The sequence below is a fragment of the Hemitrygon akajei genome, chromosome 2 (assembly GCF_048418815.1).
Source record: "Hemitrygon akajei chromosome 2, sHemAka1.3, whole genome shotgun sequence".
In the NCBI taxonomy this organism is placed as follows: domain Eukaryota; kingdom Metazoa; phylum Chordata; class Chondrichthyes; order Myliobatiformes; family Dasyatidae; genus Hemitrygon; species Hemitrygon akajei.
The window spans coordinates 49,019,197-49,035,803 of NC_133125.1; the positions used below are offsets into that span (position 1 = coordinate 49,019,197).

Here is a 16,607-nt window from a genome sequence, read left to right on the forward strand (position 1 = left end):
AGAACTTGGCCAGACCCAATTCTCACTAACAAATGAATAATAATGACAAGATAATCATCTTTAACAGTGTTAAAGAAGGGAAATATATTGACAAGAACATCCCTGCTCTTCTGTGAAATTACACTTTTTTACATCCAACTGAACGTTGCAGATGGTTTAACATTTCCTTTGAAAGATGTCAGCTCTGACTGCTCTCCTTCAGCACTGTCACTCCAGATTTTCTGCTCAGATTTCCATAGCATGGTCTGAACCAAGAATGGTTTGACTCAGTGACAAACATATCCCAGTATAATGCTTTTTACAAGTATGAGTATGTTTGAAACAGGTCTGATTTCTCAGTTTACAGGTTTTAACTGGAATTTAAAGACCAGATAATTTTGGCCTGAGGATTGCAGGGGTACTTGAGATGATGTGAATTCATTTGAGGCCTTCTCCACCACACACCGCAATGCAGCTGTTCATCTTCACCAACGGAAACATTTTTTTCTGGAAAATAACCGTGACACTTTTGGAATTTTGGATGAAATGTCTTGTAGTTTGGTCTCTTATTACCTAGACTAATTTCCCTCCCCCACCTGTTTCCATTTGCCCTGCATCTCTTCCTTATCTGGCTCTACCTATCAAACACCAACCTCTATCTTTACTTTCCCCATCGCTAACATTTTATTCTCTCCTTATGTTTCTACCTATCACCAACAGTCTCTGTCTCAACAATCCATACATCCCTCCACCACTTGGGCACCATTACCCCACACACCTTGATTTACCTGCCACCTCCAAGGCTCTGTATCAATCTTCACTCTCATTTCTCATATTGCCAATCTTCTCTCCACATTCTCAATCCTGATGCCAGGTCTCAACCCAAGATGTTGAACATCCATATGTCACTACACTTGCTGTTTTTAAGTGTTATAATGGGGAATTGTTTTAAAGTCAAGGAGCTACAGAGCTACAATTGTTGAATTGTCTCCGGTCAAATGCTACATGCACAGCAGAGACACACATCCCATGTAGTCATGGCAGCTGCATATTTCAATGTACAAGTGGTAAATTGAAACAGCTAGTGGGACAAGGTCCTTTTTCTCAAATGTTACCGTCTCTAATAGAGTTATTCACCATAAAGAATAAAAAATGCACAGACACATGGGAAAAATGACATTTTCTCTCAGTAGTCCATGTGTTACCCACGACTCCTACACTTTCATGAATATTATAGAATCAATAGCAGCAGATGGGAAATTATCACAGTTTAATGTGGTAACAAGCAGAACACAAGCCTTGAGGCAAATGAAAAAGGTTTTCACCCAAAGAGTTGCTGATTGGATGTCTCACAGACAGGGTTAAAAAATCTACAAGAAAGGCACCTTTTACTAATTTCCATTTTGTTCATGCCACAAACATTTGTAGACCAGAAATAATTCTTAAGCCCTTTAAAATAATGTCACACTTCATGTCAGATTTGTGATATTATAATGAAAATATGTAACAGAAGTCTTGTTAAAATGGTGCCAGAAAGAACCACAATTATAAATATATTTTGCCACTGTGATGATTTTGTTGTCTTTTTAGTTACCAGGAAATAAACAAAGATCAAACAATTGGCTTAGAATTGAAGTAATGTGGAATATTCTGAACTGCTATGCGAGGAAGTGGTGGGTGCAGCTCATCTTCCCAGCTTTCCAGATAAATGGGCAGCTGTTGAAACCAGATTTCCTTTCAGGCAGCTAAAATCATTTAGTTAAATTGGTCACATTCAGAACTCAACCAAGTGTTTCACAAATTTGAGATATCGGAACCACGGAAGACAAATTATGGAAGAAAATTCTTAAACTGATTTAGTCACTGCATTTAATTTAAGCGGCAGACTAATTGGAAAGGTTGGGAGCGTGCTGAATTGAGGCAGCTGGGTCAGGGCCTGGGCCTGAGAGCATATCGAAGCAGCAGGGCCCGGGTTCAAAGTGAGGAATGACCCAAAGTTTGGGTGACTTAAGCATCGAGCCAGATTGGGGTGTTGGGGCAGAAGGCTAGGTACGGGCTGGTTCAGCTCCCTGCTGCTTGTCTCTGCGCTGAACTGAGGCTATGGCCTGCAACTAATGGGCTCCTGAATTGGCTGAAGGCTTGGTGGCCCTGGACCCACTTCCGTAAACTTCAGCTCTGTTTACTTTGATTGTTCGCATGATTTGTTTTTTTAAAATGGGTATTGGGTGGGTAATGGTCTTTCTTTACTGGTTTACTTTGTTGCCCCATGTAAGGAGACAAATATCAAGGTTATATATAGTATACATACTTTGATAATAAATGTACTTTGAACTCATTGCTTAAATGCTGTTGGCTGTACTTGGTTACACCAACAATTGATCCGGTTGGGGAGTCCCACTGCTGCCTGTAAGGAGCTTGTATATACTCTCCATGACTGTGTGGGTTTCCTCCAGGTGCTCCAGTTCCCTTCCTCAGTGCAAAGATGTACTGGTTGGTTGGTTAATGGGTCATTGTAAATTGTCCTGTGAACAGGCTAGCGTTAAATCAGGGGATTGCTGGGCTGTGTGGCTTGTTATTTATATGATTAACCAATCAACTTTGAACTTCATCATTGTTTGTGCTCCTTTGGTTACTTCATTTATGTAACCAAAATTCAAATAGCATAAATAAGCCTAGATGAGGCATTTGCAAATATATCCATGTGCAACGGGATGGAGGGGATGGTGATGATTATAGGGCAGGATTTCTGGGAAGTCTGGATTTACAAGGAACTGGTTGTAGACATCAGGAGAGGGAAACCAGAGGTCTATGAGCCAGTAGTCATCAGAGGAACAGAGATGGAGAAGGCCAGTAACTTTAAATTCCTGGATGTAACTATCACAGAGGACCTGTCCTGGACCCATCATGTAAATACAATTGTAAAGAAAGCACAGCAGCACCTCAACTTCCTCAGGAGTCTTCAGAGATTCAGCATGTCATCAGAAACCTTACCAAATATTGAGAGATGTGTGATGGAAAGTGTGCTGGCTGGCTCCATTATAGCCTGGTATGGGATCACCAATGCCTTTCAAGTGGAAAATCCTTCAAAAGGTAGTGAATTCAGCCCAGTACATCATGGATAAAGCCTTCCCAACCACTGAGCACATCCACATGAAATGTTACCATAGAGAAGCAGAAATCTCAAAGATCGTCACCACCCAGGCCATTCTCTGTTCTCCCTGCTGCCATCAGGTAGAAGGTACAAGAGCCTCAGGACTTGCATCATCAAGTTCAAGAACAGTTACTACCCCTTTACCACCAGCCTCTTGAACAAAAGAGGATAACTACACTCATTCTATTTCTGCTATTCCCCTAACCAATGGTCTCACTTTAAGGACTCTTTATCTTGTTATTTTATGCTCTTTCATTTCATTCTATTTCATATTCGTTAGTTATTGCTATTTATTTTGTTTATTTACTTTATTGTTTTTTGATCCTGTTTACAGTTACTGTTCTACAGATTTGCTAAGTATGCCCACAGAAGAAAAGAACCTCAGGGTTGCATGTGGTGGCATGTATCTCAACATTTTCCACAGGCTATTAATATCAAAATGTAGCAGGTAGTTCAACAGGAAAATCAGGACAGCATTTGGACCAACGAAACGAAACAGGGCCATTCAAATTTATTGCTTCAGATTGAATGTCCGTGGAAGGAATCTATTGCAAAGTGACCACCATTTTCCCTGTGACAATCCAAAGACATATTTTGAACCTCAGCTTTTTCCTGGCTCCAGCTGCCTCCAATGAAGCAGGATTTAACTGACTATATTAAAGCCACCCTCATAATGCTCAGCAATGCTGGCTATTTCTGTGCACCATTAATTACATTACATCATGATGTGATTTACATTTAATCATTATGTGAGCACAGAACAATTTCAGAAGCAGATGAAAATTACCCTTTTTGAATATGAAAGCATATTTTTGTAAACTCCTCTGAAATATTTAATCCATAGGGCAATGGACAGCATGTTATATAGATGACAGAATAAACTAAAATCAAACTTTACTTCAAACTGATTTATTCAGAAAGCAGGCACTTGATGTCCCTAGAATTTAGTTTCAATTTTTTACATAGCATTATTACAACGTTCCCACAACGAAGTTCCAGTAAGCTTCCAAAATTGATTCACCAGTACATTAATCATGCCTACATCAAGCATTACCTTCTGCTACATAATCATGCCTTTGCTTAAAAGACTACATTAACCCAAGTATTTTCATCTTTACTGAATTCCAAGTGTCAATATTTATCTAGTAGTCAGCCACCTATCTCTGTTTTATACACTGATCCATCTTCTTTCCTCCTCCACTCCCTGAAAGAAATCAGGTCTGACAGAAAAAGCCACCCACCGACAAGTTCAAAATGAGATATGGTCAGACATCCAATCAGCTAAACACTCAGTCCCAATATCAAGGCAGAGCCTTCAGAAAAGCAAAATCCATTCATTTTAAACTCTTACAAAGCAAACTAAAGAAAAAAATTGACAATGTTAAGCAGGGTAATGATACGGTATCAGCTTCAAATGTAGCAATAATGTGATTGGATGAAAATCTGATGAGAACACTATGCAATTTCGGTCTTAAGACAATGTAAAGAAATGGGCAGTGGTACAAACATTCTGAATATGAATATTTACTGGGATATTGTGGGCTAAATTGTTCTTCCTTGCCAGGTGGAGAATAGTGGAGGCTGGCAAAATGGAAATACAGTAAAATTCTTAATTGTGCATGCTAGGGACTTTGGTAATGGCTGGTTTCTGAACTAATCTAATGGATTTTATTATATTGAAACACCAGCACATTCTTGATTCACCATTATTATACAAAAAGATTTCTGTGAATGAGGTAAACTTCAAGGGAACATGGTAACCTGGGTCCCAGTGAGTGGACAGGGAGTGTGGTAACCTGGGTCTCAGTGAGTGGACGGAGGAGTGAGGTAACCGGGTCCCAGTGAGTGGATGGGAAGTGTGGTAACCTGGGTCCCAGTGAGTGGACGGGGGAGTGAGGGAACCGGGTCCCAGTGAGCGGACGGGGAGTGTGGTAACCTGGGTCCCATTGAGTGGATGGGGAGTGTGGTAACCTGGGTCCCAGTGAGTGGATGGAGAGTATGGTAACCTGGGTCCCAGTGAGTGGATGGGAAGTGTGGTAACCTGGGTCCCAGTGAGTGGATGGGAAGTGGTAACCTGGGTCCCAGTGAGTGGATGGAGAGTATGGTAACCTGGGTCCCAGTGAGTGGACGGGGAGTGTGGTAACCTGGGTCCCAGTGAGTGGATGGGAAGTGTGGTAACCTGGGTCCCAGTGAGTGGATGGAGAGTGTGGTAACCTGGGTCCCAGTGAGTGGGTGGGAAGTGTGGTAACCTGGGTCCCAGTGAGTGGATGGGAAGTGTGGTAACCTGGGTCTCAGTGAGTGGATGGAGAGTATGGAAACCTGGGTCCCAGTGAGTGGATGGGAAGTGTGGTAACCTGGGTCCCAGTGAGTGGATGGAGAGTATGGTAACCTGGGTCCCAGTGAGTGGATGGGAAGTGTGGTAACCTGGGTCCCAGTGAATGGATGGAGAGTGTGGTAACCTGGGTCCCAGTGAGTGGGTGGGAAGTGTGGTAACCTGGGTCCCAGTGAGTGGGTGGGAAGTGTGGTAAACTGGGTCCCAGTGAGTGGATGGAGAGTGTGGTAACCTGGGTCCCAGTGTGTGGATGGAGAGTGTGGTAACCTGGGTCCCAGTGTGTAGATGGAGAGTGTGGTAACCTGGGTCCCAGTGAGTGGATGGAGAGTGTGGTAACCTGGGACTCAGTGAGTGGGTGGGAAGTGTGGTAACCTGGGTCCCAGTGAGTGGTTGGGAAGTGTGGTAACCTGGGTCCCAGTGAGTGGATGGGAAGTGTGGTAACCTGGGTCCCAGTAAGTGGATGGGAAGTGTGGTAACCTGGGTCCCAGTAAGTGGTTGGAGAGTGTGGTAACCTGTGTCCCAGTGAGTGGATGGAGAGTGTGGTAACCTGGGTACCGATGAGCAGATGGGGAATAAAGGAATTAGGACTCAGTGAGTGGACAGGGAATGAGGGAACCGGGTCCCAGTGAGTGGACAGGGGAGTGAAGTAACCGGGTCTCAGTGAGTGGACAGGGAATGAGGGAACCGGGTCCCAGTGAGTGGACAGGGGAGTGAAGTAACCGGGTCTCAGTGAGTGGACAGGTGAGTGAGGGAACCAGGTCCCAGTGAGTGGATGGAGAGTATGGTAACCTGGGTCCCAGTGAGTGGATGGAGAGTATGGAAACCTGGGTCCCAGTGAGTGGATGGGAAGTGTGGTAACCTGGGTCCCAGTGAGTGGACGGGGAGTGTGGTAACCTGGGTCCCAGTGAGTGGATGGGAAGTGTGGTAACCTGGGTCCCAGTGAGTGGATGGAGAGTGTGGTAACCTGGGTCCCAGTGAGTGGGTGGGAAGTGTGGTAACCTGGGTCCCAGTGAGTGGATGGGAAGTGTGGTAACCTGGGTCTCAGTGAGTGGATGGAGAGTATGGAAACCTGGGTCCCAGTGAGTGGATGGGAAGTGTGGTAACCTGGGTCCCAGTGAGTGGATGGAGAGTATGGTAACCTGGGTCCCAGTGAGTGGATGGGAAGTGTGGTAACCTGGGTCCCAGTGAATGGATGGAGAGTGTGGTAACCTGGGTCCCAGTGAGTGGGTGGGAAGTGTGGTAACCTGGGTCCCAGTGAGTGGGTGGGAAGTGTGGTAAACTGGGTCCCAGTGAGTGGATGGAGAGTGTGGTAACCTGGGTCCCAGTGTGTGGATGGAGAGTGTGGTAACCTGGGTCCCAGTGAGTGGATGGAGAGTGTGGTAACCTGGGACTCAGTGAGTGGGTGGGAAGTGTGGTAACCTGGGTCCCAGTGAGTGGTTGGGAAGTGTGGTAACCTGGGTCCCAGTGAGTGGATGGGAAGTGTGGTAACCTGGGTCCCAGTAAGTGGATGGGAAGTGTGGTAACCTGGGTCCCAGTAAGTGGTTGGAGAGTGTGGTAACCTGTGTCCCAGTGAGTGGATGGAGAGTGTGGTAACCTGGGTACCGATGAGCAGATGGGGAATAAAGGAATTAGGACTCAGTGAGTGGACAGGGAATGAGGGAACCGGGTCCCAGTGAGTGGACAGGGGAGTGAAGTAACCGGGTCTCAGTGAGTGGACAGGTGAGTGAGGGAACCAGGTCCCAGTGAGTGGATGGGTGAGTGAGGGAACCGGGTCCCAGTGAGTGGATGGGTGAGTGAGGGAACCGGGTCCCAGTGAGTGGACGGGTGAGTGAGGGAACCGGGTCTCAGTGAGTGGACGGGTGAGTGAGGGAACCGGGTCTCAGTGAGTGGACGGGGGAGTGAGGGAATTGAGTCTTAGTGAGTGGACAGACAGTGAGGGAGATATTACTTGATGAAAATCTGGATATTTAAATTGTCAGAACTGTACTGTAGCCCCTAATCGTACGTTGCCTCAATTCTCCTTGCAACGTGAAAAAAAATGATGTTAGATGACTGGATACTCTAATCAAACCCAATATCTATTGCGTCACACTAATTTCTTTGCTACCACGAGAATGAGTCCTTATACAATTACACTACTATCTTATGATTGCCTCACACTCAAAGGGCTCAAAGGGTTAGGATTTCCTCAATGATTAAAAACCAGGAGATAAAAGTAGACATAATGTTGCATTCGCAAATTTGAAATTTATTTGCGGTGGGAAAATTAAAAGAGCTAAGATGTATACAAAGGTGTATTTCCACTGCTTACATAAGGAGCAGAAGGGATTCTGGACCGTGAATTTAATATGCCATTCAATCTAATGGTTGGACTGTGACCAGTGTATCATAAAGTTATGGCCCAATATTCTTTAATAGTTTTGCTTAACAAAATCCTATCAATTTCAGTTTCAAAATTAACACTTGACAATTAATATCATTTTGTTATTTGGGGAGCAGTTTCATACATCTGGAACTAACTGCCTAGAAAAACAATTCTTAATCTTACTCTCAAAAGGCACAAATGCTCGTTCTATGTCCCTTAGACCCAAGCATCCAATCAGCAGAATTAGTACCCAAAGTCAAAGTATATTTATTATCAAAGTAGGCATATTTTGCCATTCGGGCAGGGCTCCATCGAATGTGCTCAACACGGTGGGCTGGGGGAGGGGGAGGGGACTTTGCCTATGGTGGACTGGGCTGTATCTGCGCTTTCTGTGGACTTTTCTGTCCCTGCCCATTGTTTTTCCCCATAAAGAGGTCTAATGCAGTCCTTTTCTCTACCTAACAGTTTCTCACAGAGCTTTGCTTAAATTCCGGGGCCAACAATATTGGCGTGCGGTAATTACTTTTTGCAAAGTAACTACTGCAATACAAGTACTCTTCTGAATAATCTAAGATGTACTCTCCTCGTGGCTAATAAATAATTCACAAACTATGGGGCCCAGAACTGTTCACAGTAATCCATAAGACAATAAAACACAGGAGCAGAATTAGGCTATTTGGCCCTTCCATGCTCTGCTCTTCCATCATGGCTGATTTATTATCACCCTCTATTCTATTCTCCTGCCTTCTCCCCTTAACCTGAGCTCCTGACTAATCAAGAACCTATCAAGCTCCTCTTTAAATATACCCAATGACCTGGCCTCTACAGCCATCTTTGCCAACAAATTCCAGAGATTCACCCTAATCTCTGTTCTAATGAGATGTCCTTCTATCAGGAGGCTGTGCCCTCTGGTCTTCGACACCCCACTATAGGGAGCATGCTCTCCACACTCATTCTATCTAGGCCTTTCAATATTCAACAGGTTTCAATGAGATCCACTTTCTCATTTTTCTAAACCCAAGCAAGGCCCAGAGCCATTAAATATACCTGATTCGTTAAACATTTCATTCTCATGACCCTTCTCTGGACCCTTTCCAATGCCAGCACATCCTTTCTTAGATAAACAGCCCAAAACTGCTGATCATACTCCAAGTACAGTCTGATCAATACCTTATAAAGACTCAGCATTACATCCTTGCTTTTATATTCTCGTCCTCTCAAAATGAATGCTAACAATGCATTTGTTTTCCTTACCACCAACTCAACCTTCAAATTTACCTTTAGGGAATCTTGCACGGAGACTGCCAAGTCCCTTTGCACCTCTGATTTCTGAATTTTTCCTCTTTGTTTAGAAAATAGTGAACTCCTACAGAAATGCATGATCATACACTTCGCCACACTATATTCATCTACCATTTTGCCCATTCTCCTAATCTGTCAAAGTCCCTCTGCAAACTCCCTGCTTTCTCAACACTACATACCCCTCCACCTATTTTTGTACCATCTTGAAAACTGGCCATAAAGCCACCAACTCATTGACATACAATATTCCAACATTCCAGAACGAGGGGTCCCAGTTTAAGGATAAAGGGGAAGCCTTTTAGGACCGAGATGAGGAAAAACTTCTTCACACAGAGAGTGGTGAATCTGTGGAATTCTCTGCCACGGGAAACAGTTGAGGCCGGTTCATTGGCTATATTTAAGAGGAAGTTAGATATGGCCCTTGTGGCTGAAGGGATCAGGGGGTATGGAGAGAAAGCAGGTACAGGGTTCTGAGTTGGATGATCAGCCATGATCATATTGAATGGTGGTGCAGGCTCGAAGGGCTGAATGGCCTACTCCTGCACCTATTTTCTATGTTTCTAATATGAAAAAAGTGGTCACAACATCAAATCCTGTGGAACCCCACTAGTTAGCAACAGTCAAACAGAAAAAAAAACATTGTTCCCACTCATTGCTTCCTGCCAGTTAGCCAATCTTCTAGCGCAAACACAAGGAAATCTGCAGATGCTGGAAATTCAAGCAACAGACACAAAATGCTGGTGGAACGCAGCAAGCCAGGCAGCATCTGTAGGAAGAAGTACAGTCGACATTTCGGGCCGAGATCCTTCGTCAGCCAATCTTCTATGCAGGCTAGTATTCTTGCTTAATACCATGGGCACTTACTTAGAAATGTCATGAGTGGCACCTTGTCAAAGACTTTCTAAAAATCCAAGTAAACAACATCCACTGACTCTCCTTTGTCTACCCTACCAATTGTTCCTTCAAAGAATTCTAGTATATTTGTCAGGCAAGATTTCCCTTAAAGGAAACCATGCTGCCTGTGACCTATTTTATCATGTACCTCAAAACATCATCCCTAATAATGGATTCCAACATCTTCCAAACCACTAAAGTCAGGTTAAATGGCCTATAATTTCCTTTTTTTTTGCCTCCTTCTCTTCTTAAAGAGTGAAGTGACATTTGCAGTTTTTCAGCCCTCTGGTACAATTCCAAAATCTAGCGATTCTTGTATAATCATTACTCATGCCTCCCTCTGCAATCTCTTTAGCTACCTCTTTCAGAACACTGGTGTATAGTCCATATGGTTCATGTACATCTACCTCCAGAACTTTCAGCTTTCCTTACACCTTCTCCTTTGTAACAGCAACAGCACTCATTTCTGCCCCCTAACACTCTTGAATTTCTGGCATACTGCTGGTATTTTCGACAGTGAAGACTGATGCAAAAATACTTATTAAGTTCATCCGCCATTTCTTTGTCCCCTATAACCAACTCTCCAGCAAAATTTTTCAGTGGTCCGATATCCACTCTCACCCTCTCTTTTACTCTTTATATATCATTATATATATCTTTATATATCACTTCTGTTATACTCTTCTATATTGTTGGCTAGATTACATTCATATTTCACTTTTTAATTTCCCTATGGCTTTCTTGCCTTCTGTTGGGTTTTAAAAACTTCCCAATCCTCTAACTTCACACTAATATTTGCTATATATATGCACTTGCTTTTGCTTTTAGGTTGTCTTTATCTTCCCTTGTCAGCCACAGTTGCCTTATCTTTCTTTTAGAATTTTTCTTCTTAAGATAATGTCTAACCTATACCTTCCGAGTTGCTCCCAAAAATTCCAGCCATTACTGTTCTGTCATCATCCCAGCTGGTGTCCCCTCACCAATCAACTTTGGGGAGCTCCTCTCTCGTGCCTTTCTAGTTCCCTTATTACTGATATATCTGACTTTATCTTCTCCCTCTCAAACTGGAGGGTGCATTCTATCATATTATGATCATTGTCTCCTAACAGCTCCTTTAAATTAAGCTCCCTAATCAAATCTGGTTCAATACACAACACCCAATCCAGAATTACCTTTTCCCTAAGTGGGCTCAGCCATAAGCCACCCTAAAAAGCCATCTCAAAGGTATTCTGCAAATTCCTTCTCTTGGGATCCAGCACCAGTTGGATTTTCCCAATCTACCAGCATACTGAAATCCCCCATGACAATTGTAACATTGCCCTTTTTACATGCCTTTTCTATGTTCCATTGTAATTCACAACCTTCATCCAAGCTACTATTTGGAGGCCTGCATATAATCAGGGACTTTTATTCTTGCAGTTTCTTAACTCTAACCATTAAAAGATTGGCCTCATTAACTACCCCCATCACCCAGGCCATGTCCTATTCTCATTACTACCATCAAGGAGGTACAGGAGACTGAAGACACTCAACATTTTAGCATCAGCTTCTTCCCCTACAGCATCCAAGTTCTGATTAGGCAATGAACCCATGTACAGTACCTCACTTTTTTTTGCTCTTTTTGCACTACATACTTAATTTAAATTTTCATGTACCGGTATGTTATTGTAAAAAAAAACTTACATTGCAGCACTTATTGTAATTTATAGATTTGAATTAAGTATTGCAACGTACTACAGCTACAAAACAGCAAATTTCACAACAACTACCAGTGATATTAGACCTGATTCTCATTCTACATCTTCTGATCTGATGTCACCTCTCTAAGGATTTGATTTAAATTTTTACCAACAGAGCAACCCCATCCCATCTGCCTACCTATCTGTCCGTTCGATTCAATGTATAACCTTGGATGTTAAGTTCCTAACGATGATCTTCATTCAGCCACAATTCAGTGAAGTCCACAATGTTATACCTGCCAATCCCCAGCTGTGCTACAAGATCATCTACGTTATTCAGTATATAACGTGCTTTAAATATAACATCTTCAGTCCTGTATTCATCCCCCTTTTTGATTTTGGCCCCATGTTACACTTCAACTCATCTCACCAATTGCAATTTTGCTCTATCATCTGCCTGTTCTTCCTCACAGTCTCACTACACACTGCAGCTATTTGTATATCAGCTGTCCCACCCTTGGCCCCATCACTCCAGCTCCAATTCCCCTACCAAATTAGTTTAAACCTTCCCACAGCTCCAGCAAACCTGCCCACAAAGATATTGGTCTTCAAATTCATGTATAAATAGTCCTTTTTGTACAGGTCATACCTTAACCAGAAGAGATATTGAGGGATGTTACTCATGTTTGTGGTACATCTGTGTAGTTGTAGCACAACTTTTAAGATTTTGCATGTTATTGCTCTAAAACCAAAGCCCAATATTTTTTTAATTTCCACCTTCTCTCAGTTCTGACAAAAGGCCAACAACCACAAATCATGGAACAGTTTAGACAGAAATGGGCCCTTTGGCCTGTAATGTTATTGCCAAGTTAATTAAATTAGTAATCAAAGGCCCAATTAAATTAATTCCTTTTGTCGAGACAATGTCTATATCCTTCCATTTCCTGCATATTCATGTGTCTATCTAAGAGCCTCTGAATGACTCTATTGCAGGGGTTCTCAACTTGGGGATCACAGATCCCTTGCTTAATGGTACTGGCCCATGGCATAAAAAAAAGGTTGGGAATCCATCTTCTGTTGTATTTACCCCCACCACCACTCTAGGCAGTATACCCACCTGTTCTATGAGAAAAAAATACTTGTCCCACACTTCTCAAATTAACACATAGTCTCTTAATTTAAATTCATGTCCTCTGATAAAGATTTTAACCCTGGATAAAGATGGTGACTCTCTACTCTATCCATGCCCCTCTTAGCCTTATAAACTTATTATCAGATCTTTTTCTACATCCTCGCTACAACTGGACAACCAGAACTCCAGATATGACCTAACTAGATTTTCATGAAGCTGGAACATAACTTCATAACTCTTGAACTTGTTTCTCAACTAATAAAGGCAACTATGCCATATGCCTTCTTTACCAATCTATCTACTAGTGAAGCCACTTTCAGGAAACAATGTACTCAGACCACGAGACCTATCTGCACAACAAGATTGTTACAGGCTTGCCATTAACAGTGTGCTGCCCTTTTACATTTCATCTTCCAAAGTGCAAAACTTCACACCTTTGAAAAGGTTAAACAACATCTACCATTTCTCTGCCCATATCTGCATCTGATGCATCCAGACTTTACCCTATCCACAACACCACCATCTTTGTGTCATTTGCAAACTTACCAACCTAACTGTGTTTTCATTCAGAAAATTTTATATCACAAATAGCAGAGTTCCCAGTACGGATCTCTGCAGATCATCACCACTCACAACCCCCCGGCCCAAATAAGTCCCACAAACCACTACACTCTGTCCTCTATGGACAAGTCAATTCAGAATCCAAATGGGCCACTTACCATGGATCTCATGTATCTTAATCTTTTACATGACCCTCCCATAAGGGACTTCATCAAATGCCTTACTAAAATCCACATAGACAACATCCATAGCTTTAGCTTCAATCCATTACCTTAATCATCTCCTTGAAAATTTCAATCAACTTAGCAAGACATGATTTGCCCCACATGAAGCTATGCTGACTGTCTTACTCAGATCATGATTTTCCAACTACAGTACTCATAAATCCTATCCTTAAGAATCCTCACCTATGAATGATGCAAAACTCACCAGCCTATAGTTTATAGGATTATCCTTGGTTCCCTTCTTGAATAATGGAGCAACGTTCACTACTCGCTGGTCTTCCAGTTCCTCGCTAGTGGCTAAAGACACTATAATTTCACTCTTATAACTTTGTTTCAATTTACACTGTTGCAGCTTGACTTACCGAATATCTCCAGAATTTTCATTCACCTTTTCATTTATTTCAGTTTCGGTCCACAGAATTTTAACATTTGGTATACCTGAGACTGTGTCTCAGACCTTCCAGCTTTTCAACATTTAGAAATATCTCTATTTTGTTCAGGTCCATAGCACTCAGACTAATGAAATTAATTTGGCATGATTTTGCATTTTCACCTAATACCACTTTGCAATTTTGTTTCTATCTTACAATCTTGCAATCCACTTTAATTTCCTTTACAAACTTGGGTTTGTGGCTTTATTTCCTACCAATAAATATAGTTAACAACTGAAGCATCCTGTGGAATGTCATTAATCATCTTCTGCCAATTAGAGCACCCACCCAATACTCCATGTCTCAGCTAATTTGCTAATTAAGTCCATAATTCCAGGGGTCCAAACTTAGCTGACACATACAAGGCTCATCCACATTTCCCCAAGCACTACTTTAGTCACACTAAATAAATTTGGACAATTTCATCAGGATTATCCTACTAACAATTTAATTTCAAGGCTCATGGAATATTTGAGAAATTAAGGTATTAATGAATCCTTAGTAAGGTCTTAAAAAGTGGGCCTAAAAGTGTGTCTTTGGAACTATACCTCCCTCATATCCAGAAGTGTACACATCCAGAAGTGGACAGCGGGGAGGGGATCTCCTTACCATTCCCCAATAATCATTAGAGATGCACACCTAACTACATGTTCATACCAAGATTTAACGTGCTACCCAATAGGCTGCCAAATTTGAATTTACAAATTCCAGTTTCTTTCCTAATTCTAAAGGAACATTAACAAAAAAAGGGGAAGGAATGGAGCTGTGAAGAGTGGCAGATTCTTATTAAAATGAGAAAGAGGCAGGCATAATTCATTGAAACTGTAAGTTATTAATCTGCTGGGTCACACTCACTTTGTGGGTGAAACTGGCAGAGTGCAATCACATATTACTCGGGTTACAGTTCAGCAGTCATCACAAGGAATTACAGAAAAGACTCAAAGATCTGCAGAGCCTACTTCTGCTCCTTGTTCCCAAAAGGGAGTAGACACTCATCATACCAATTGGCATTGCTGTAGCAGGCTGACACAAGCTTTCAGAGGAGCCAAAAGGTTATACTTGCAGCAATAACTCCTTTAGAACTAATGAAGAAAGAGGAATTTGCACATTCAAATTTAGCTGTTATCTAGACCCGACCAAATGAATGTTTCCAGCATTTCAAGAGAAAAACCACTATACAAGCCATTACATTCTTCGAACGTGGTTAACCAGCATTCAAATTCCATCAACCTACTTTTTAATCCATAAAGCTGATATAAGTATATAAAACAGTCTTGAAGATATCAATTGAAATCCACAAAGTTTTGATAGAAAATGTTTCAGTTCATGAAAGCATTGTTTCCTCTGTAATTTTTTTTGCTCTTCAGTTTACACATTGGTTCTGAAATTACACTTTTGTTAACAAATTGTGTGACTAACAAAGCATGGTGTTGGTTTATAGATTTAAATACAGATCTCTACAGTTCTGAGTCTGCCTTGATAATTTACACTTGAGTGAATTAATAATGGCTGCAGATAATAAATGCAAAAGCCAAATTATTTTAATTATTGGAAAAGGTTATAATGTATTCTAAATTGAAGTCAGGAAAAACAAACAGGATGTGGAAATTTGGTCTCTGGACTGTGATCCTTGATTTCTGCTTTGTTGTGTTGTTGTGTCATTTGACCTTCCTCTGGGAAAGCCTCTTGCACCAATCAGGTCCAGGTACCATGTTTTAAATTGCTGATGCAATCACTCCGCTAAGTTGAACAGGTCAGTAAATTAGTGCATACTCTATTTTGACTGTTGTCAACCTGCATGAAAATTATCTAGTAATAGAGAGAGAGTGTGGGTCATGTTGAAGTGAGAAAAACACAAGGAAAGCAAAAAAAAATTGAAATCACTGGCAAGTTAATCTTGTATATTTAGTAGCACCAAATTAAATTGCCTGATTGGCAGGGGTATGATATGCATTAGGCCTAGCAATAACATTTATAATGGAAGCAATAAAAATCCAAATGATCATAGCAACAATAATATTTTCAATTATAGTGCAGTGGGACAAGATGAAAGTGCCATAGTGGCTACCATGGAAAAATTAAAATCAATCCACTGGACATGTCTTTATGCAGGGGCTTATATTAAAATTCTATTAAAGGTCAGAACTTTAATATTTTAAAGATGTTAGGACATTATTTAGTTGAATGAGAAAGCTTTTCCTTTTTTCCATGGTTATTGATTTACAGTATATGAGAGTAAGTGGCAATTTAAGCTATTGTACTTAAATCCATGGAATCAGTTTTGCTGGTTCATAGATGTAATTCAATGATAGAAACAGTGGGGGGCGGGGAGATGATTGCTAAATACTATAAAACACAAGGAATTTATAATTTGCCAAGTTTTTAAAAGAGATGCATGTTTGTTTCCTGAATAAGCAAGATTATTTCAATCAGAACAGATTTATTAGAACAAGATAAACATAAAAGTAAGTACATTAGAAATACTTCACCGCTTCCAAATGTCTTTCTCCTCTTTATAGTGTTGATTTGTGTTTTAGTACAGATTCACAGGGAATGG

General features: G+C 41.5%; 2 protein-coding genes across 2 annotated transcripts in view; both read right to left on the minus strand.

Moving 5' to 3' along the window:
• Positions 1–16,607, minus strand: part of LOC140741702 (chondroitin sulfate synthase 3-like) — a 227,794-nt gene that overhangs the window by 89,432 nt on the left and 121,755 nt on the right. The gene's annotated exons all lie outside the window — the stretch shown is intronic.
• The window catches only part of LOC140738315 (uncharacterized), a 103,422-nt gene continuing 91,419 nt past the window's right edge, over positions 4,605–16,607 (minus strand). Inside the window, exons 3-5 of the mRNA XM_073065510.1 lie at positions 5,765–7,340; positions 5,345–5,729; positions 4,605–4,891 (exon numbers count right to left, since the gene is read on the minus strand). Of these exons, the coding sequence (XP_072921611.1) occupies positions 4,874–4,891; positions 5,345–5,729; positions 5,765–7,340 (1,979 nt within the window). The 3' untranslated portion in view covers positions 4,605–4,873. The remainder of the gene's footprint in view (positions 4,892–5,344; positions 5,730–5,764; positions 7,341–16,607) is intronic.